This window comes from Conger conger, chromosome 4, assembly GCF_963514075.1.
Source record: "Conger conger chromosome 4, fConCon1.1, whole genome shotgun sequence".
NCBI classification, from domain to species: Eukaryota; Metazoa; Chordata; class Actinopteri; order Anguilliformes; family Congridae; genus Conger; species Conger conger.
In genome coordinates this window covers 68,465,143-68,486,305 of record NC_083763.1, presented here as the reverse complement: position 1 = coordinate 68,486,305, position 21,163 = coordinate 68,465,143, and the positions used below count along the sequence as shown (strand labels likewise).

The 21,163-nt window shown below is 47.1% G+C and overlaps 1 protein-coding gene across 2 annotated transcripts in view; it reads left to right on the top strand.

The window, feature by feature from the left end:
- The window catches only part of LOC133125895 (ephrin type-B receptor 1-like), a 220,908-nt gene that overhangs the window by 77,795 nt on the left and 121,950 nt on the right, over positions 1-21,163 (top strand). For both annotated transcript variants that reach the window (XM_061237606.1, XM_061237605.1), the window contains exon 3: positions 18,125-18,806. In XM_061237606.1, coding sequence (XP_061093590.1) covers positions 18,125-18,806 — 682 coding nt within the window. The remainder of the gene's footprint in view (positions 1-18,124; positions 18,807-21,163) is intronic.

Genomic DNA, 21,163 nt, shown 5'->3' with positions numbered 1-21,163 from the left:
CACCAGTGTTGTAATGCGTTTTGAGACCAGGAGAATAAACAGCACTGACATTTTTTCTGCTATACTGAGGCAGTACCATAGAAACTCTGTGAGAATGATGGGTTTCTGTGTGGAGGTTAGGAATAAGCGGAAGGGATTCTGGTCTAGCTTGGTGACACTTTGACCTGACTTCTTCAGCATCCTCTGCCACAGTAGACTAGGCTGAGAACACAACCAGGAAAGGTTTCACTTAAAATGGTTGGGGAGGATCTAATTTATTTACGATATTTCATCATTTTGTCCAAATAAATCATAAGCCATAAGCTATTTTGTGCAAATATATTAATAAACTTGATGAATCGGTGAGTAGGCCTTATGCATTTGACAAGGTGGTCTTAAAATTCAAAAATAAAATTAAAGTGTGATTGATTTCCCTGCTGCTTAACTGGCTCATGCCAGAAGGCGATTCTTGGATATAAATCACTAAAATGAAGGTATATTTGTATTTTTTACCTGTGAATTAAATATTTCCCTAGAGCGTACTATGCAATAAAGCCATAAAAACATAACTCATTGTTGCTGTGCTGTGTGTTCAGGCATACATCTTTGGCATCACATTTTGTTTTGGTCTTGATTTCCAAAAATTAAGCTAGGCGAGCAGATTATAACTCTGTTATATTTAGAAGCGCGTCTCTTCTGCGGATATTGTTACACAACGCTGTGTAAAGCCAAACCCAAAGAATAGAAAATCAAATGTGAAATGGAGTTGAATTATTCAAATGAAAATGCTGCTTCTTATGATGACTCAAGTGCCTGCAAAGATGAAAAAGTGAGAGATTGCAGATCAAACAGATACCGTACTGCTGTGTAGAAGACATTACTGGAAATGTGTCTGCGTTGTATTTATCACTTTACAGTAAATAACATTATGATCATTTGAGTAGTACATCTTCTTATGTGGGAGTTTTGGACCGACCGATGCATATCGTTATAAAAATATTGTTGACTAATGTTGAACAGTGACCTGAGATTAGGCAGGCATCAGAGCCGCTGGCTGCTACACTCTCAGACATGAAGGTGTGAAAAGTGTCTTAAAAGGTACAAATGCTTGTCACTGGGGCGGTACCCTATAGATACACAAAACTGTACCCCCTAGCCAGCAATATATAATCAATTTGTACCTTGTTTGCTTGGAAAACATATTAATTTGTCCCCAAAGAGAACATCACTGTATTTTCAGGGTACATTTTGGAAATGTGATCTTTGAAGAACAAAAATGTCCCTCCACTGTGTCTTTATTTCTGAGAGTGTAGGCCTTAACTGGCCTCAAGGCATAGATGGAGGGTTGGAGAAGGACATCAGTGCAAAGGCCTCCATTTTGGCTCAGGTAAAGGAAGTGTTCTCTGCGCTGTAGCATTGCACCCGAAGCATTATATTTTATCTGCAGTAACATATTTGAGCAGGCTCTTGTCTGTCAGATGGCTGCTCTCTGTGATTTTATGCAGCGAGAGGGATCCCTCCATCTCAGGGCTTTCTCCAAACCTACTCACACTTCAGGGTGTTTTGTCGCCTTGCCGACAAGTGGCACTATATCCCGTTCCCACAGAGTTTTCACAACATGTTTCTAATGTTGTAGCAGTGTTCTCGGGTTGCGTAAATCATCTCATTAGTGATTCTACGGTGAGAACGCCGGGCGCTCGATGGATATGAATCCGTTCTGAAGCTCTACGGTGATACTGGAATTTGCAGTGCGTTTAAAGACATGCACGCGGTAAATCTGTGAACCCATCCTAATGCAGCGCATCCACAAGTAAAGAGGCACACAATGAGACGGAGACTATCAGCGAGGACAGGTTATTCATCTTCTCACGTCTGCATTCACATGCCCTGTATTTATATACTGTACACGAGTACTGTCAGCTAGGGAGCAGCACATTGCTCCAGTACAGGGTGTACTTTGAGTTATGATATCGCCCTGTACTCTCGCTATACGCTGTGTCCCGTCACGCAACGCTGAATGTCGTACGTTTCCCTTGGGCTTCCGGAAAATTCCAGGATGGGTTTTAACGCACGTCTGACAAGAAGACTGAGCGGAGCAGCTCAGCTCACGCGGTGTCTGCCTTCCGATTGGGGGCGATGGATTGGCGAACCGTTCAACGCCTCTGTTCTCCGTGTGACGCATCGGCGAAAGCGGGCGACGAACTCGCTCCGTCAGCGAGAGCGGGCGACGAACTGGCTCATTTGTGTCCCTTCAGCCCCAGAGCCGAACGCCTCCTTTCCTGTGCTTTAAAGTCAGGACCACAGGGGACCCCAATCTTATACACCCCCCCTCTCTCAGCTCTTTACGTTTAAAGTTTAAAGTTTGCAAGGAGTTTGCCTCTGAATTAAAGTGGGGGTTGGAGTCTTTATTTTTAGAGGCAGCGGATGAGGGATGTTTTCTTATTTACAGACAAACAAAATATCCTTCGGCAAGCCCCCCCCCCCCACACACACACACACACATGCACACGCACACATGCACACACGCACACACACACAATCACAGTGTTTCAGGCGTGAAGCACAATTCCGCTGCAGGCAGACAGGCAACTGGGACAGAGCAGAAGGGCCCTGAACATACGGCTTCAGTAGAGGGAGGGAAGGAGAGAGAGTGAGAAAGAGAGAGAGAGAGATAATGAGGGAGGGAGAGAGAGGGAGGGAGAGGGACAGAGATAATGAGGGAGGGAGAGAGCGGGAGGGAGAGGGAGAGAGATAAAATGAGAAAGAGTGAATGAGGGAGGAAGAGAGACAGAGAGGGAGAAAGAATGAGGGAGGGAGAGGGAGAGAGAGACTGAGAGAGGGAGAGAAGACAATTGATATATGAACATATATGAATTTATGAACATTTATTTTAATTGTGATTTAATGGTGAAAGCACACATACTGCAAACACTTGTTTCAGTTTGTATTGAGAAGGAGAATTTTTCCTCCTTTGTGTTAAACTGAGAACTGCTTGTAAGTGTGTGGAGATAAGCACGCAATGTTGATGTTAGAGTGCAAAAATGCAAATGTAAAATGTTGAAATTGTAAGGAGGGTGGCTATCTTCACTAAAACACAAGAACTGGAACTGTGTTTTAGTTGTTACATGTTTAGCATTGATGATTGATAAGCCTTGTCCAACGTGTGGTTCTGAATATCAGACTCCCAGCGGATTACAGCAGTCTATTTAACTGAATCGCATTAGCTGAACCACACACTGCGAATAAAGGATAACAGGAACAGGGATGGCAGAAAGCTGACACAGGCGCACACGCTCACATACATACATGCACACACACACACACACACACACACACACACACACACACACGCACACACACACAAACACACAAATGTGTTCAGTGATGAATCTGGAGTAGGTGGGAGAGCCAGGTGACCTGTAGTTTCAGTCCATCAGGGTGAGCAGCGTTAGAGGTAATTGCTGAGATGTGTCCTCTGGAGAATGGATTATTGAGAGAAAGAGAGAGAGAGAGAGAGAGAGAGAGGCAGAGAGAGAGGGAGTGAGAGGGAGAGAGAGAGAGAGGAAGAGAGAGAGGGACTGAGAGGGAGAGAGAGAGAGAGCAAGGCAGAGAGGGAGTGAGAGAGAGACAGAGAGAGAGAGTAAAAAGAAAAAGAACTCTAAAGAAGCACGCCTCCATGCATGGCAGAAGTGCGTTAGTGTGTGAAAGACGGCTTGACCCGGGCCAGTCTCCACTCGTGTGATTAAGTGGGGCAGGGGAGGAGGTGAGATGCACCTCCTGCTACACTGAGAGATGGAGGCGCAGGCTGAGGGCGCACTGCAGTGGAGGAGGCACGGGTACAACACGCACAGGTGAGGATTGAGAAATGAAGAGTTGGACTCCCTCTCTCCCTCTGCCACTCAATTCAATTTCAAATTGCTTTATTGGCATGACATAAGATACAATATGTGTTGCCAAAGCTTTACAGGAATAATGCAATGTTAAAAATAATGCCACTCTCTATCTCTCTATCTCTCAATTTGATTCAATTCAATATGCTTTATTGGCATGAAATACATGCAGTAAATATTGCCAAAGTGTTGCATAAAAACCACCCCCCCTTTATCTCTCTGTCTCTTTCTCTCACTATCTGCCCCCAGATTAGTTCTTACCTCATATCATTGTTTGGAGCCTGTTGTTGTTTTTGTTAAGATATATATTTTTAAATGAACAAGGTTTTCAGTTTTAGTAAAGATCACCCATTCCATTTGGTGACCTCTCCGATCATCATGACTCATGGCTTCTGCTCTGCTCTGATACGCTGCTGTAGGAACTGGCAGCTGGAGTGGATCACAGGGCAGGGGGAATGATCCAGTGCTGCTTCTGCATAGGTGCAGTTGTACTTCGAAATGATTCACTGTGATAGTCACCGTGTGTGTGTGTGTGTGAGAGAGAGAGAGTGATAGGGAGAGAGTGTGTATGTGTGTCTGTGTGTGTGAGAGAGAGGGAGAGAAAGAGAGTGTGTGTGAGAGAGGGAGAGAGTGTGTTTGTGTGTGTGTGTGAGGGGGAGAGAGAGTGTGTATGTGTGCGTGTGTGTGTGTAAGAGATAGGGAGAGAGGGAGTGTGTGTGTGTATGTGCGTGTGAGAGAGAGAGGGAGAGAGAGAGAGTGTGTGTGTGTGTGTGTAAGAGATAGGGAGAGAGTGTGTGTGTGTGTGAGAGAGAGAGGGAGTGTGTATGTATTTGTGTGTGAGAGAGAGGGAGAGAGAGAGTGTGTGCGTATGTGTGTGTGAGAGAGAGAGAGAGGGAAAGAGAGAGAGAGAGAGTGTGTGTGTGTGTGTGTGCGTATGCATGTTGGGGAGGTCCCCACAGAGGTCCCTATGATCGCCCCCCTCTACTGAAAGCATTTGATGGATGCCAGGTGCTTTGTTCGGCTAAATAGTACAGTTTAAAAAATGGCAGCTGTCTCACAAAATTAACTGGGTAATGCTTGACAGAAACCAATGCAAACTAAGAAACTGCCATTTTGATACTGCTTTGGCTATTCTAAGTTTCCTTGCAATTACTTGAGGGATGAAATCCATACATTCACAAAAAAGTCTCAAACGGGCATCCGCATGTCTTTAAAAGCTGTAGAGCGGATCGAATCGTAAAAGCATACACTGCCAAAGTACACTTCAGCACATTGTAGCCTAGTTCATTGTCCTTCTGTTTGAATACAGGCCTAAGGTGTAGTGTAGTTCATTGAACAACAGGCCCTGATAAATGAAACGCAGTGGCTTCCTGCTTGGGCCCGAACGGGGCTTGGGGCGACGGTTTGCGCTAGTTCCTGTGTCCAGATGGCTTAATGTTTGCAGCTAGGTGGATAATCCCCCAGAAAGCCATTCTACCTGAAACACTCTCTCTGTATTCACAGCTGGGTTCTGGGCCCAGCCGTTCTGTAGTAGTATGTGATGTAATGCCGTTTTTGTGTGAGAGTGAAAGCTCCAGTTTGAACTAGAGGCCCCCCTGCGGTTCCCTACCTGCGCTTCAGAAAGACAGGCCTTTGATGGCCGTGCCCCTCGCAGTCGGAGCACCAATGACCTGTAATGTCCCAGGTGATCATGACCCCCCCCCCCTCCCGGGTGGTTTGTCTGTTTTCCCCCTGGGGGGTGATTAGAATAGTCTGTCTCTTTCCTACTCTCTCTCTGTCTCTCTCTTTCTTTTCTCGCTGAATGGAAGCGGGGTGATGACGTGTTATTCCGTCTCCTTTAACGCTTTAATAAACGGACAAATCAAAGGTCTCACTCTCTTTCCCGCTCTTTCTCTCTCTCCCTCATTGTTACCCTCTCTGTTGCCCTCCCTCTCTCGGCTTCTTTCCCTCCCTCTCTCTCTCTCCCCCTCTCTCTTGCTCTCTCTGTCTGTCACGCTCCTGGTCCGTGTGCTCAGTGTTGTACAGGGTGAAATGCGTTGAGGTTCGAGGCTTTTTGCCTCGTGCTCACCCCTCTCAGTTGGCCGATCAGGCCTGCGCTTCTTGCTAATCTAGAAAATAAAGTAGAGCGGTGTCCTCCTCTTTCCTCTGACTGCTCACGCTGGTACGACACATAAAAGCACGGCCATTTTGGGGCAACCGAAATGGTTCAGCAGACCTCCTGCTCCCCAAGCACCGTATTTCATAGAGCGCATCTCCTTACCCGTTTCCACATCCAGTAATACAACGGTCTACCTTTTAATGAAGCACTTATTCTGTTAGTGTTGCTATTAGAAACAGCAGTTTAACCATCTGACGCATAGCCAGATATGATGTCCTCATAACGCTTGCATAGCAGTGTTGTGCATGCTACTGCCAGGCAGGGCTGTGTATGTTACTGTAGCTGTGGCTGAGCTGTGTTTTTAATCCTGCTGTTTGAGCAGTCTCTCTCTCTCTCTCTCAACGGCAGTTCCACCAAGTGCTCCTGAGGGTGAACAGCAAGCGGAGTTAGTGGCTGCTTTAATTAAAATTTAAAACTAATTTTCTCTTCCTCGTGCTAAAAAAAATGTTTTGGCCAGATAACTTATGTCAAGTCTCATCATTTCATTCCTTGTTTATTTCCCAGTCAGCTGCGGTAATTGGCCAATGTGTTTTTTTCTTTCTCTGTGAGTATTCAAATTATCCAGGTGTGAAATCCCACAACATCTATAAAAATCTGCCTTTCTTCCTAAAGGAAATAATGATAATGCCAATGCAAGGCCAGATGCCAGATATCATCTGGGAGGCAGGTGCCCTCCTCCCTTTCTCTCTCTCTCCCTCTCTCTCCCTCTCTCTCTCCCTCTCTCTCCCTCTCTCTCTCACTCACTCCCCCCTCCCTCCCTCCCTCTCCCCTCTCTCTCTCCCACTCTCATCTCTCTCTCTCCCGCCCCCCCTCGCCCCCTCTCTCTCCCCCCTTCTCTCTCTCTCACTCACTCCCCCCTCTCTCCCTCGCTCTCCCCTCTCTCTCTCCCACTCTCTCCATCTCTCTCTCTCCCGCCCCCCCCTCGCCCCCTCTCTCCCTCCCCCCTCCTCTCTCCTGCCCCCCCCTAACTGTTCCCAGTACAATGCCACCTTCCCTGTAATGCTTTTAGAAGAAAAGAAAAAAGGAATCATTGGAAAGGAAAATATAAATGCATTATGAACCCTAACAGCTAAAATTGTACCCGTGTTGTGTGTAGCCTAGAAGGGATGTGTACAATTTAATAAAGAAACTGTCAGCAAAAAGGAAATTTCATTCACCAGTGAGGTAGAAAAAAAAAAAAGTCATCTTAATTGTCATTTTATTTCCGTGCCAGGTGGGGCCTGCGGTATATTGCGTGTATGGGGATATTGATTTTTACACGGCTGCAGTGTAGCTCATCTGTTGTAAATCAAACACGGGCATAGCAAGGTAGTGTGGAAAAGTCTCGCTATCTGAGTGAGATTGTGCTATACATTAAGCAATTGAATAATATATATATATTTTTAGTAATGGTAACTTTTTCCACTGAAATGCTATTGCTGTAAATTTGATTCAACGGCAAACTGCGGTAAACATTTTAACATATGTTCCGTCACTGTGATTTCAAAGCATAGCCTGTCAGAAACCAAATTTCATTAAGATATGTTTGATCTGTTGTAAAAGTGAGGAAAAAATGTCACCCTGAAATAAATGTTTTCCTTTTCTGTCTGTAAGTCTGAAATGGAAAGTCTGTAGACTGTGAGAATGCTGTAGACTGCAAGCATAGAAATATGTGGGCGGAACCTTGACCAGTCTAGTCAGTGTCTCAGTTTTATTTTGTTTTTTCACATGGTTTAATTATTTGAGTAGAAATTTTCTGACCTCCGGAATGTTGTTAGTCGCAATACAATTTTTGTTGCTGGGCCCAAGTTTATTCTGTTTATTAATTAAAAATAGCAATGGTAATGAAAAACAACATATTTATTTGTTTAACTCGCATGCTCTGCTCAGTTAGAGGCAATGATGTAATAATCCGGCTGCCATGCACAAAAGAAAGCAAAAGTCCTCCCTGGTATTTTGTTCCAGTCACCTGGATTTGCTCATTAGCACAACTCTTCAGCCAGGAGGTAGAACTAATGAGTGAAGTTCATGGGTAGTAGAAACCCATAACAGGACTTTACTTGTACTGCTGCATGGAAGTTACTTTCTGACCCTTGGACCGTTCTCCTCTGGTGATACCAGAGTTAATTCACAAGCCAATCCGATCCTCAGATGATTATCAGCATCAGCGCTATCCTCCATTGCACCCAATTCATTTTTTTTAGAGGGCGAAAAGCAGTCCTAGCTGCCCATCAGGAGTGTCTGTGTGGAGCTGCCCAACGGCTGTGTGGATCTTATTGTGGCTACACCGGGATTAGAACCGCCGACCTTGCGGGTCCCAGTCATGCACTACAGGCCGTGCTATATTGTGCTAATGCTCACACTCTCCAGTCTCGGCGTACAGGAAGCGGAAACGGTTGGTGCAGAACACAAACGGAAAGCGCAAGCGTAGGGATTGGCCCGCTTTGTTAAACCACCGATTCGAGAGCTCTCGGAGAGCGGTGCCCAGAAACGCTCCGTCAGAGACATCAAAGGGGTACTTGTCATTCATTCCCCCCTCTCCTCTTCCCCAGAGATGAAAGATGTTCAGTGGAAGTTGCTTTAGTGCCGATCTGTGGCGTTGAGAGCACTCAGCTTTTGAATTGAAGCGCGGGGCAAAGCTACACAATCTGTCCCGCTAAGGGGACCAGCTGAGAGTTAAATATACCCCGCGAGGAGCTACGGAAACCCAGAAAGGCTTTAAGAGTCGCAGCCAAATTCAGGCCGAACAACATCTGTTTATGATTCAAGTACGCAATTATCGTATATGTGATATGAGAGAGAAATAAGAGAGAAGGTAAACTGTTTAAGTCACCCCAGATAAGGATGGCAATGGCAACAACAACATGAAAATAAATAATGGCTCCATCCATTTTCTAAACTGCTTACTTCTGGTCAGGGTGTGGGGGGGTCTATCCCAGCTGGCATTGGGTAAAAGGCAGGAATCCATCCATCGCAGTGCCTACACCCATTCACTCGTCCTAATTCATGCCCCTGTGACAACTTAAACTCCTATTAACCTGACCTGCATGTCTTCAGACTGTAGTAGTAGCAGTAGTATTATACTACTGACACTACTACTACTACTACTACTACTACTGATGCTGCTACTACAATACTACTACTGTTACTAGTAATTCTCTTACTACTGGGGCGACATTGGCTCAGACAGTAAGAGCAGTCATCTGACATTGAGGGTTGCCGGTTGTGTCAAAATGTCCATGAGCAAGACACCCAACCCCCAATTGTTCCTGACGAGCTGGTTGGTGCCTTGCATGGCAGCCAATCGCCGTTGGTGTGTCTGTGTGTGAGTGTGTGTATGAATGAGTGATTGTACAGTGCTTTGACAAAAGGCGCTATATAAATGCCAACCATTTACCATTTATGCCTGCATGAGGATCAGAGCTCACGCTGAAATCATAGCCCCTCCTCTGCCAGGTGTGGATAAAACGGATTGATAATGCTGTAGACTGCAAGCATAGAAATATGTGGCCAAAACCTTGACCAGTCTAGCCAGTGTCTCAGCATTTTTCTTGCTTCGTATGGTTTAATTATTTAGTAGCTAGGTCTTGCAATTTTCTGACCTCTGGAATGTTGCTAGCCAACTGCAGACAGCGTGTCTGTAATGTGCCCACTCTGTGAGGAGGGGCACCTGGACCGACCGGGGGCGCTGTCACGGCTCACCTCCGCCGCTCCCACCCCCTTCCCCCCCGCCACGCCCACCCGGCTTTTAATTACAGCCCTGTGTGTGGAGCCCTGGCCCCTCTGCTACTACCCCTCCATTCTCCTCCGTTCCCCACCGCTCCGTTCCCCTCCGTTCCGTTCCGCTCCATTCCGCTCCGTTCCCCACCGCTCCGTTCCCCACCGCTCCGTTCTGCTCCATTCCGCTCCGTTCCCCTCCCTTCCCCACTGATCCGTTCCCCACTGCTCCTTTCCGCTCCGTTCCGCTCCGTTCCGCTCCGTTCCCCACTGCTCCGTTCCGCTCCGTTCCGCTCCGTTCCCCTCCGTTCCCCACTGCTCCTTTCCGCTCCGTTCCGCTCCGTTCCCCACCGCTCCGTTCCCCTCCCGCTCTTTTGTCTCCTCATTACGGCAGCAGTCGGGGCTCCTGTTCGGTTCAGCGCGCTCGCCGTCTCATTAGCGAGTCCCTGGTGAAAGCAGTCCCCGGTGGACGAATCCCACCAATCTGGGGATGAGGTGACTGGGGCACGGCGTTACTGCCCGAGCGGGAGCCAATCAGAAGCAGCCGAGCCCGGGGCCCCCGCATGTCTCCGGGGCGTGAGCCGTGGACTGTTCCGGAGCCAGTGTCAACACGGAACTGCCAGGAGTGCGGAGAGAGGCGTCGGGGAACACGGGACCAGGGGAACTGGAGCAGCAGAGAGAACATCCATCATGGGAAAGAGGTCTTCATGGAGGTTTAAAGTGCCTCCTTTTTTTAGGCTGCTAAAAAAGGCTGATAAAAACTTTGTGGATCCCCTGTGTCCGAGTTGTGTTTGAGAAAAGAGGGGAAGCTTAGACTATCTTTAGCCTGCTTTTACACAGTATTATACTTAATAATCTGGATAATGGCCTCCCAGGTGACACATTCAAATTTACCATTTGCTAACTTTTTTACCATTTACTGACAATTGAGTCGTTTAGCAGGCGCTATTAGCCAAAGCAACAAGATGCTATTAGGATTATCCTGCTGAAGCCCTGTTTTTTTGCGCTGTGATATAATTCAGGATCTATTCTATGCTAGCGGTGATGGTGCCTGATTCATGACTCATGCACAGTCCAGAGCAGACCTGGGTCAAATACGTCATTGTTTTCCATTCAAATACTTTTCTGTGCTTGATTGATCTTGGCTGCCGCAATTGTGCCAACCATTTGAATTGGAATTGGAACAGGAGGCGGGATTTGCACTTTTTGGGGGCATTTCATCGGTTCCAATACACCAGACAAGCTCAGTAAAGCTTAAACAAGTATTTGACTCCAAAACAATTACATATTTCACCCAGGACTTGTCCAGAGTGATGCTTTATTGGGCATAGCATCACCATGGGTGCGAGGTTTTCATTCTCCAGGTTATTTACGCATTAGCGCCCCCTCTGGTTGATTGGAATGCCTACACCCTGTCTCCATGGCCACTGCAGAGGGGGAAGAAGTGCCAGACTTTGGAGGACAAGCGTGCTTGTCTGCTCTCTCTCTCAAAATGCCAGAGGAAGTGTCGGGGAAAGCTCAGTATTGCTGTTGGATGTTTTCAGTGTGGAGAACAGCCAAGAAACAAGGCAGAAAAACACGGTATAAATAACAGGAAGTTAAAGTGATTAATGCGCAGGACTGCCAACACTGTCCTGAAATAGACCCAGAGAGTGTGTGCGTGCACGTGCGACGTGTGTGTACGTGCGTCGTGTGTGTGCACGTGCGTTGTGTGTGTGCACGTGCGTTGTGTGTGTGCACGTGCGTCGTGTGTGTGCGCGTGCGTTGTGTGTGCACGGCGGTCTCTGAAAACAGTCTGTTTGACTGTCTATACCGGGTCGCTCAGCGGACATGTTGTTTTACAGGTGCAGATAGCGGAGCACACAGAATTCCATTATCTCCCAGGCGACGGCAGATGAACGGCTATAGTTATCCTCTGGGAAGAATAGGAACACAATGGCAGTCTGATCCCTTTTCTTAAAGACTTACACACTTCTACTGAGAGAACGTCAGTATTACTCATTCATTACATTACGGCTTGTAGATTTCTTTGCTTCTGTCTATATTCCCTCATAGATCAGTAGCGTTGCTTTATCAAATGAATAAAATAAATTCATAACGATATGTTTCTTATTGTCACTCTGAAGTGGGAATGCAGTATAAATATTAATGTCCAGTAATGAAGCAGCTGCAGCTGAGAGGATGGGGAGCGTGGTGTACGTGAGTCATTGAACATCGGCCATACACTGATACGCTGTCACACACGGCTCGACTGCTGAATCATTAACAGAGAGATGGAGAGATGGAGAGAGGGAGAAAGGGGGAAGAGGGGAAGAGGGTGTGAGAGAGAGGGATCTGTACACATTCTTCTGTTTGTGTATTGCACTTCAATTTGTTATTGCCTGACAGTTGTCTGTTTGTTTTGTCAGCGTATGCTTTGGCAATGTAGGTGTACCTTTGCCACACCCATGAAGTGTATATGAATTCAACTGAGAGAGAGGGAGAGGGAGAGAGAGGGAGAAAGAGTGAGATTGGAGGGGCGTGACAGAAATGCAGCTAACAAATAACTAATGCAGAGAAACCAACGGGACACTGTTGGATCCGGGTATGCGCCGGTGTACAAACATGGCCGCCGGCCCCAGCAGGGCAGGAGGAATGAGTCGCGGTGGCTGGGAGCAGCAGCACAGGGTTCTGCTGCGGGGCCCGACGAGCCTGCCTGAGAAAAGGTTGGATTTAAGGCATTGTGCCGCAGACAGATATGAGAGTCATGTTCGGGAGGGGAAGGTGGGCTTGTCTGTGGCAGAGATTGTGTGTGAAGAGGGATCTAATATAAACACAGAACTGAGGTGGGTTAAGAACACACGGGCGAAAAAAGGACTGGAGGACGATTCAACGGGGAGCCAAGCAGACGACACTCCGCAGTACTACAGCGGCGATGAAATCTCCAGCACACATTATTTTCTGTTTCGTCTCGCTGTTCTCCCTGGGAAGCCGTTCGGTTCAGGAAAGGAGAAGTGGCGGAATTGGCGGCCTTCCTGCTGCTCGTGTCCCTCGAGGGCCCGGGAATAGAGCACGGTCACATGACCGGCACTGGCGCTGCTGTCTGAGGCCTGGGCCTGTGTGTGTGTGTGTGTCTGTGAGTGTGTGTGTGTGTGTGTGTCTGTGTGTGTGTGTGTGTGTGTGTGTCTGTGTCTGTGTCTGTGAGTGTGTGTGTGTGTGTCTGTGAGTGTGTGTGTCAGTGTCTGTGAGTGTGTGTGTGTGTGTCTGTGAGTGTGTGTGTCAGTGTCTGTGTCTGTGAGTGTGTGTGTGTGTGTGTGTGTGTGTGTGTGTGTCTGTGTGTGTGTGTGTGTGTGTGTGTCTGTGTCTGTGTCTGTGAGTGTGTGTGTGTGTGTCTGTGAGTGTGTGTGTCAGTGTCTGTGAGTGTGTGTGTGTGTGTCTGTGAGTGTGTGTGTCAGTGTCTGTGTCTGTGAGTGTGTGTGTGTGTGTGTGTGTGTGTTTGTGTCTGTGTCTGTGTCTGTGTCTGTGTCTGTGAGTGTGTGTGTGTGTGTGTGTGTGTGTGTCTGTGTGTGAGTGTGTGTGTGTGTGTGTATGTGTGTGTATGTGTATGTGTATGTGTATGTGTATGTGTATGTGTATGGGTATATGTATGTGTATGTGTATGTGTATGTGTGTGTGTTTGTGTCTGTGTCTGTGTCTATGAGTGTGTGTGTGTGTGTGTGAGTGTGTGTGAGTGTGTGTGAGTGTGTATGTGTATGTGCGTGTGTAAGTGTGTGTGAGTGTGTGTATGTGTGTATGTGTGCCATCTCCACGGCCTGGTTCTGAAAGATTGCAGTCATTTGGACCGGCAGGGCCGGGAGCCTCCCCCCGGGCCCCTCCGCCGCCTGTATTAATGGCCGCCGCGCGGGCGGGGACAGCCTCCTCTAATGCTGATGAATGGTCAGCGCCGCCGAGAGGCGAGCGGAGAAGGGGAGAAGCCGAGAGAAAAGAAAAAAAAGCGTTTAATTTGCGTCTGGGATTACAGTAAACTCATTAATCACGTCAACGCCGTCTGCTCTTCCCTCTCTCCGTCCCCCCCCCCCCCCAACCTCACCCCACCCCACCCCACCCGACCGACCTCGCCACAATCACAATTTAACTCCACCGTCTTTTCTTTTCTTTTTTTTTTTCCCCCCTCCTCAAGTTGTTCACAGTTTCGGTCGCCACGGGAACGTCCGCGGTAAACGCCTTCCGCCCCGGTTAGAGCGGCGCTCAATCAGGGGCGCGGCGCGCCCCGTCTCTGGCCCCGTGTCCGAAATAACACTGCTTACACCGTGTCCCTCCGGGCCTGCCGCCTGTCCCTCGCCTGTGACCCAACCTCGCGCCTCATGGCTGCTGCCCTCAGGAGCTGTCCGTATGACGCTAACGCCAGAGGTCCATGCCCACTTATATTCTTAAACAAGTTCACTGCACCTTTTATTTAATTTTTTTGATCTCGTCTACGAGGGTCACCTGTCACAAGGCCGGGGAGGCTTCTCAAAGGAGATTAAGGAAAGAGATTGATGGTGCTGTTCTCCTGAACAAGGGCTTTTTTTCTTGTCGCAGGTTATGGAATCAGGAAATGAAAGGGTGATAATGTCTGTAAATTCGGTCGTAACATTGTTCGGGTGTTATTGCAAAACCAGACGGCTGCTGCATTATGACAAACTGTGGTGAGAAAGACGGTTCTGGTTTCACTTTACGAGTTTACCTTGAATATTTATCTTTCATTTGTCTTTTTTTTCCAACCGAAAAAAAGAACGAATAATATTATTTGCAATTGTCATGCATATGACTACATATACCTAACACTGCAGCACAATGGACAGCGATGAGCCGCTGATAGTTTTATTTGTTATTTGTTTGTGGATAAATAGCATTGGTATGAGCATTGCGTTCCCACATTCATTTCACGTGAAGGCGCGAGAGCGAAGCTCCTGACACTGGCTGTAGCCTGCAGGACACACTCTTTTCTTTTTATTTCTCACGGCTCTGTATCCCTCCCTTTCTTTCTCTCTTTGTCTCTCTCTCACTCTCTCTCATCGCCTCGTCTTCCACGAGGCCTGCGGGAGAGCAAAGCAGACTCCACCGGCAGCTCCGTGTAATCAGGGATATTCATCATCTCCGTGGCGACAGGCTGGGCCTTCCTCAGGCCTGAGTGGGTCATGTGACACATAGAGGTTTCACAACGGTGGCTCCTACACCGGACCGCCTGCATCTCTGGGTTACGGGTTTATTATACTGTCTTTCAATAATGCTTAATAGCCACGCTAAAATGACCGTATACCACCGTGATTACTTCTAATTCTTCTTTACGGTTTTATTTCAATTGTCGCTCCGGGGCTAACCGGTCATTCAACTCGAAATTACGACTAGTTTACATGTAAAGCGGTCCATTACAGCAGTGTTGCCCAGGGTCTGCAAACAAGCCGGATCGCAGAGCTCCACTAACCACTGCCTCCATAGCACTGTGATCCTGTGAGAGAAATACTCAACCTGATCTTATCCAGCGGGAGAAGTTGAGTTTAATAAGTGTATTACAGATCAACCCAAGCATGATTAAGCATGAGAAACATAAAGGAAATACTTCCATCCAGTTGGTCTTGACTGTTAGTTCTGGCTGTGATAAGAAATGAGCAACGGGAAGGAGATTGTCACCCTAACCCTCCATCTCCACGTTACTGTTTCTCCCCTACCCCTCCAGTTTAGTTTCACACTCTCTGCCAACATTCATTTCCTTTTTAGAGAAAAAAAAAAACAAACAGCATATGTCTTTCCATTATTAGGCCTCTTGAGAATAAATGTTCGGTTGGGTTTTTTATTTATTTAATTTTTTTCATTCGCCTTGGCTGTGGCGTGTTTCAAGCCTGTGGTTTATGTAAAGGTTCTGTTTTTTCTTTCAGAAAGGTTTCAGTGTGTGTGGGGGCGATAGGGGAAGGCAAACAAGGGGTTTTATGACGGGACCTGTCTGACTGCTCTTGTGAAAAAGTGCGTCCGGGTTCGAGTGTCACATGACCACTAATCTCCCCCCTGATCTCCCAGGGCCTGGTTCTGCATCTGTCATCCTGCCTCTCGGCCCAGAGTCAGGCCCAAAACACCGGAGAGCGCACTCCTGACCTCATTGCACTTGAGCGCGGTGAAACCTGTGTCTTTTTATACATCCAGCCTGCAGATACCACCACCGACTGTCATCTCCCAGGCCTCCAAACTATTAATATACCTGAGGTTCCTGTGTGCCACTGACTGCACTCCGCTCTCCTGTCCTGTCCTTTTTCTGATGTTTTTAACCGCAGAGCAGCGCTCGTTTCCTGCAATTATCCCGGCGCTACGGCGATGGATGCGTTGTATTTAGAAGTTTGATGGCTTAAGACAAATACGAACGCCTGGAATTAATGGATCAGTGGCGTGGTTTTGCTGTGTTTTACTCTCATCAGGCTTGTAACTGGAGCGAACGCTAAAACAATACTTTAAGTGCAGACTCCATTACAGCTGCAACCGTCCGGCTACGATTTCCCTCCCTGCGTCTCCTCCTCACCCCCTGCCCCCCGCACGCCCCCCGCACCCCCCCTCCCCCCACCCTAATTGTAATTCAATAGCACAAAAGCCTGGATCTGTAAAAACCACATTTCCTAATGTGTGAAGTCAGTGCTTTGTCATGTCTGGCAAAGATAGCTTTTCAATTGTGTCACACCTCAGATAATTGTAGTTGCTGTGTTCTGATGGATCGCAGCCAGGTAATGAAAATGCGCAGAATGTCTGGCTGATGTTATCGTTACCATTTCGAATTGTTGTGGTGGGAATCGTGTGGCTGTCTCTCTCGTGGAGAAATCACAGGCTGTGGGTATTAAATTACAATGTACAAGTGCGCTTTTGTAATAATCTACATTAAAATATATGATAAAATATAGCAATTACTTTAGGAGTGGGTGTGTATCAACACATTAGTCATGAAGAAGCAGACAGAAATGACAGTGAAACTGTCGTGCTGTTTTTATGGGTTTAGTTACAAAGACCACACAGCTGTTTTCTGTTAGTTCTTCTATGGTTGTAATAAGAAACTCCCATCTACAGGGGAAGTACATTTTGTTGCTGTAAAAGAAGATGACTTCCAGGCCCTTATAGAAATGGAATATAATGTAATATATTTTAATAAAATGTTGGTATGAATAAAGATATTGCGCTTATGGGTAATTACACAAATATTGCAAAGCATATTTTTTCAATACATTTCTATGAAATGTAGAAATCAACATATTTTCCATATTTCATAAGTTGACGTATTTGAAATGCATTTGGTTTCTGTAAGTGATTTGCCACACTGTTGTTCTTTAACATCTGAACTGCGTGCTACGATGCATGTCTAAACTTTGAATCGCTTTACATTTCCTTTATATTCATTCGCCAGATAATCTAATCCAGAGTGGTTTACAATGCAAGAGAACATGAGTGCATCATCGGGAGTTATATAAGAAACTTATATATATATATATATATATATATATTTAAGTGGTAATGTAGGCTAGCTTGCCCAGCTTGCAACTGTGACACAACCTTGAAATCATGCCGTAATACCTACCATCAACATAAAGCACTCATAATGAAGTTTAAAGTGCTGGAGTGTGGGAAGGGGAGATTTGGTTAAAATGCCATGACGATGTTAAAGATTTCCAGCAGTTAAAGAAGCCAGTTGTTGACGTTTAAGCGCTGAAGATGTCTGTGGACCTGAAGTTGCGGTGGTTACTGTGTCCTCTCTCCCTAATGTGCTCCATTGGGAGTTCCTCTCAGACATGGAGGACTGTGGGAAGAGCAGCCCTGCACTCGTGGGAGACTCCCGTGGAGGACTAATGCGTTTGTGACAGACGGCCGTCTCCTCTCCTCTCCCCACAATGAGCTGTAATGCGATGCGCTGGGAATGAAGTGCGGTTAATCGGGTGCAGAACACGCGGTGTAGAACCGTTTCCAGTTATCCGTTCTACTTCTGGGGTTGCCTTCTCTACTGTTAATCATAGTTATAATGATATGATGGTACCGTATCCATTTTGCGATGCTGACAGTTCCCAGGAGTAAGACACTGAGGCCAGGGAATTTTAGCTGAGAAGGCATTTCACCAAGAGTAAAGAAAAAAAGAGAATTCACTTTTCACGGCTGATTGTGTTTTAAGACGATTTGTTTGATGGTGCTTAATTAACACGGCTGTCAAATCGGCCAAATGTTATTATCGTCCTATCTTTTTATGAGAATTGAGATTGCTAAGATTCCGCTCCCGTTTATTGTCATTGGGTTGTAAGAGCCTGCTGGTTTAATTGCTCGTTTGCTCTCCCCCCGAGCTGTGGCAGTTTGACATCGTGAGCGCGAGCGATCGGTTGATTAACGCGGCCCTCGTGTTTTTGTTTTGTCTCCCTCGCAGTGGGAGGAGGTTAGCGGGTACGACGAGAACCTCAACACCATCCGGACCTACCAGGTGTGCAACGTCTTCGAGTCCAGCCAGAACAACTGGCTCCTGACCACGTTCATTGACCGGCGCGGGGCCCAGCGGATCTACGTGGAGATGCGCTTCACGGTCCGAGACTGCAGCAGCATCCCAAACGTGCCGGGGTCCTGCAAGGAGACCTTCAACCTGTACTACTACGAGACAGACTCCATCATCGCCACCAAGGGCACGGCCTTCTGGATGGAGGCGCCCTACCTGAAGGTGGACACCATCGCGGCCGACGAGAGCTTCTCCCAGGTGGACTTCGGCGGCCGGCTCATGAAGGTGAACACGGAGGTGCGGAGCTTCGGACCCCTGTCCAAAAACGGCTTCTACCTGGCCTTCCAGGACTACGGGGCCTGCATGTCGCTGCTCTCCGTCCGCGTCTTCTACAAGAAGTGCCCCAGCATCGTGCAGAACTTCGCCATCTTCCCCGAGACCATGACGGGCGCCGAGAGCACCTCGCTGGTCATCGCCCGCGGGATCTGCATCACCAACTCGGAGGAGGTGGACGTGCCCATCAAGCTCTACTGCAACGGGGACGGCGAGTGGATGGTGCCCATCGGCAGCTGCACCTGCAAGGCCGGATACGAGCCGGACAACGGGAACGTCTGCCGAGGTAAGGGCCCAGGCTTACCCCCTTCAATAATACTAATAATACTAATAATAATAATCATTTGTTATTTAGCTGATGCTTTTATCCAAAGTGACTTACTGTTCACTTGAGTAAGCAGGGGACAATCCCCCCTGGAGCAATGCAGGGTTAAGGGCCTTACCCCACCACCCAACAGCTCTGTGGATCTTATGGTGGCTACACCGGGGCCAGAACCGCCATCTTACCGGGTCCCAGTCATGTGCCTTCCAGGTCCCAGTCATGTCCCAGTCCCAGTCCCAGTCATGTCCCAGTCCCAGTCGTGTCCCTTAGCCACTGGGCTACAGGCTTCCCTTTCTGATATTCAACATCACAGTATTCACAGCTCTGCGCTAAGATTTCTTCCATGGAGCACATGTGCTCCTCAGTTGGAATATGTCATTTGTCATTTGTACTCCATTTGTAGATGTGCTCATAAAATATTATTCTAGAAAGCACACATCAATTACCAGGAGCTAATCCTGCTAAATTGGGAGCAGCATGGAGGCCTGGTATTGGGACCCACATGAGTCTCTAAATCCCTCCTTCTCTGATGACTGGTGAAAATATATTTCCCCATCAATAGCAGAGGCATATGTTGTGCTTGTGGTTTTTTGAGTTTTGAGTGGCTTTTTACATGTTTGAGGACACTCTTTTACAAAATTATAACCGAATGCACTATATTCAAGGTGCCCTTTATTTGGTGGAAGGAAAATCTGTTAAATGGACCCTTTCTTTTTGCATTTCGGGAGTTCTGGGTAGAGACTGTTAGCCTTTAATTTCTGTCCCAAATACCCTATCGTGGTAGTGGTTGGAATGTTGAATATCCCCCCTAAAAGCAAGCTTGTAATGAAAGAAAAAAGTATTGACAGCTAAATTAAAGAAGGACTCCCCTGCGGTAAACAAAATGCAAGAAGTATTCAGGAGGACCTGCGTATCTTCATAAAAAATCTGTTGTGGCATAAATTTATACATTACGAACAGTCCCTCCTTTGATGGGTAATCGGCCACTCGGAGTATACTTCCATCATCCATAATGTAAAGCTTCAAGCTGCCTGTCCCCTGGACATGATTGCAGGCCATTTACAATCTTGTGGTAAAACACTCTTGTTATTACCTCATTTCTGCCACATCTGGTTATTTTTACCGCATTAGGCCGCACAGGATACGCGCGCTCTTTGTTTCGTCTGAAAGGCGTGTCCTGCGTCCGTGCGCTAGCAGGGACCCCGTCGCGACGGCACGCTACAGTTTAATGCCGTGCGTCTCTCTGTGGTTCGGAAAAAAAAAGCCCTTGTTGTTCGGCGAGGAGATTCAAATGAGTCAGCAACAGATTTTCCTCAACGGTAATGAAGGGAAATTATTTGGCCTGCTTTGAAAGCAAAGTGATTGCTTGCCATGAAATGATGCCATACATACATATCTGGACAATCTCATTCTCGCTCATTGCAGAAAACAGGCTCTGTCTTAGCCTCTCACTCTCTCATTCTCTCTCTCTCACACACACACAAACACACGCACACACATTGTGTCAATGTGCATGTTCACGTTATCACTCACGCACACTTGTGTGGATCTATTCTGGAACAAGTACTATTTATAACATCTGTCCAACAACAATACAAATAACCACAATTTTCTGCTTTTTATGTCAGATATCATATTGTATGTTCTTTAAAATGTGAAATCTTTTCACCGTATGTTTGTGCTTGGACAGTGTGTGCTGCTTTACACATGCTCCCTGCCATGGCTGGGGCTCTGTTTTTCCTCACGCAAACACGCATGATGTGTGTGTGTGTGTGTGTGTGTGTGTTTGGTCCCACGTGGGGTGTTTCAATGCAGGCGTGGAGCAGTGGTGGTGTTCCACATACTCACATTGCCTGGCTTGATTCTAATCAAATGTCATCAGCAATATATACACACACACACACACACATACACACACACACACACACATTTGGACATGGGCACATGGACACACACACATGAACATGCATGCTTATAATATACAAACACACACACAAACACACACCAAAACACACCCAAGCATGTACAATATTTGCACAGGAACACACAAACATTCACACACACTCTCATGCACACACACACACACACACACACACACACACACACACACCGCCCAAGGTTTCAGATGACATTTCAAGACCTTCTCTCAGACCTGAACCATATTTGATCCCTCTGGCAGTTGACAAGTCTGTGCCCAAAGCAGATAAGATCGATTGACGGCCATCTGTGCTGATCAATACATAGATATAAAACTCTCCCGATATAGAATGGCTTCGCTCTGAGATGCCCTAGCGCTGTCCTTGCTCTGGGGGAAGGTTGGC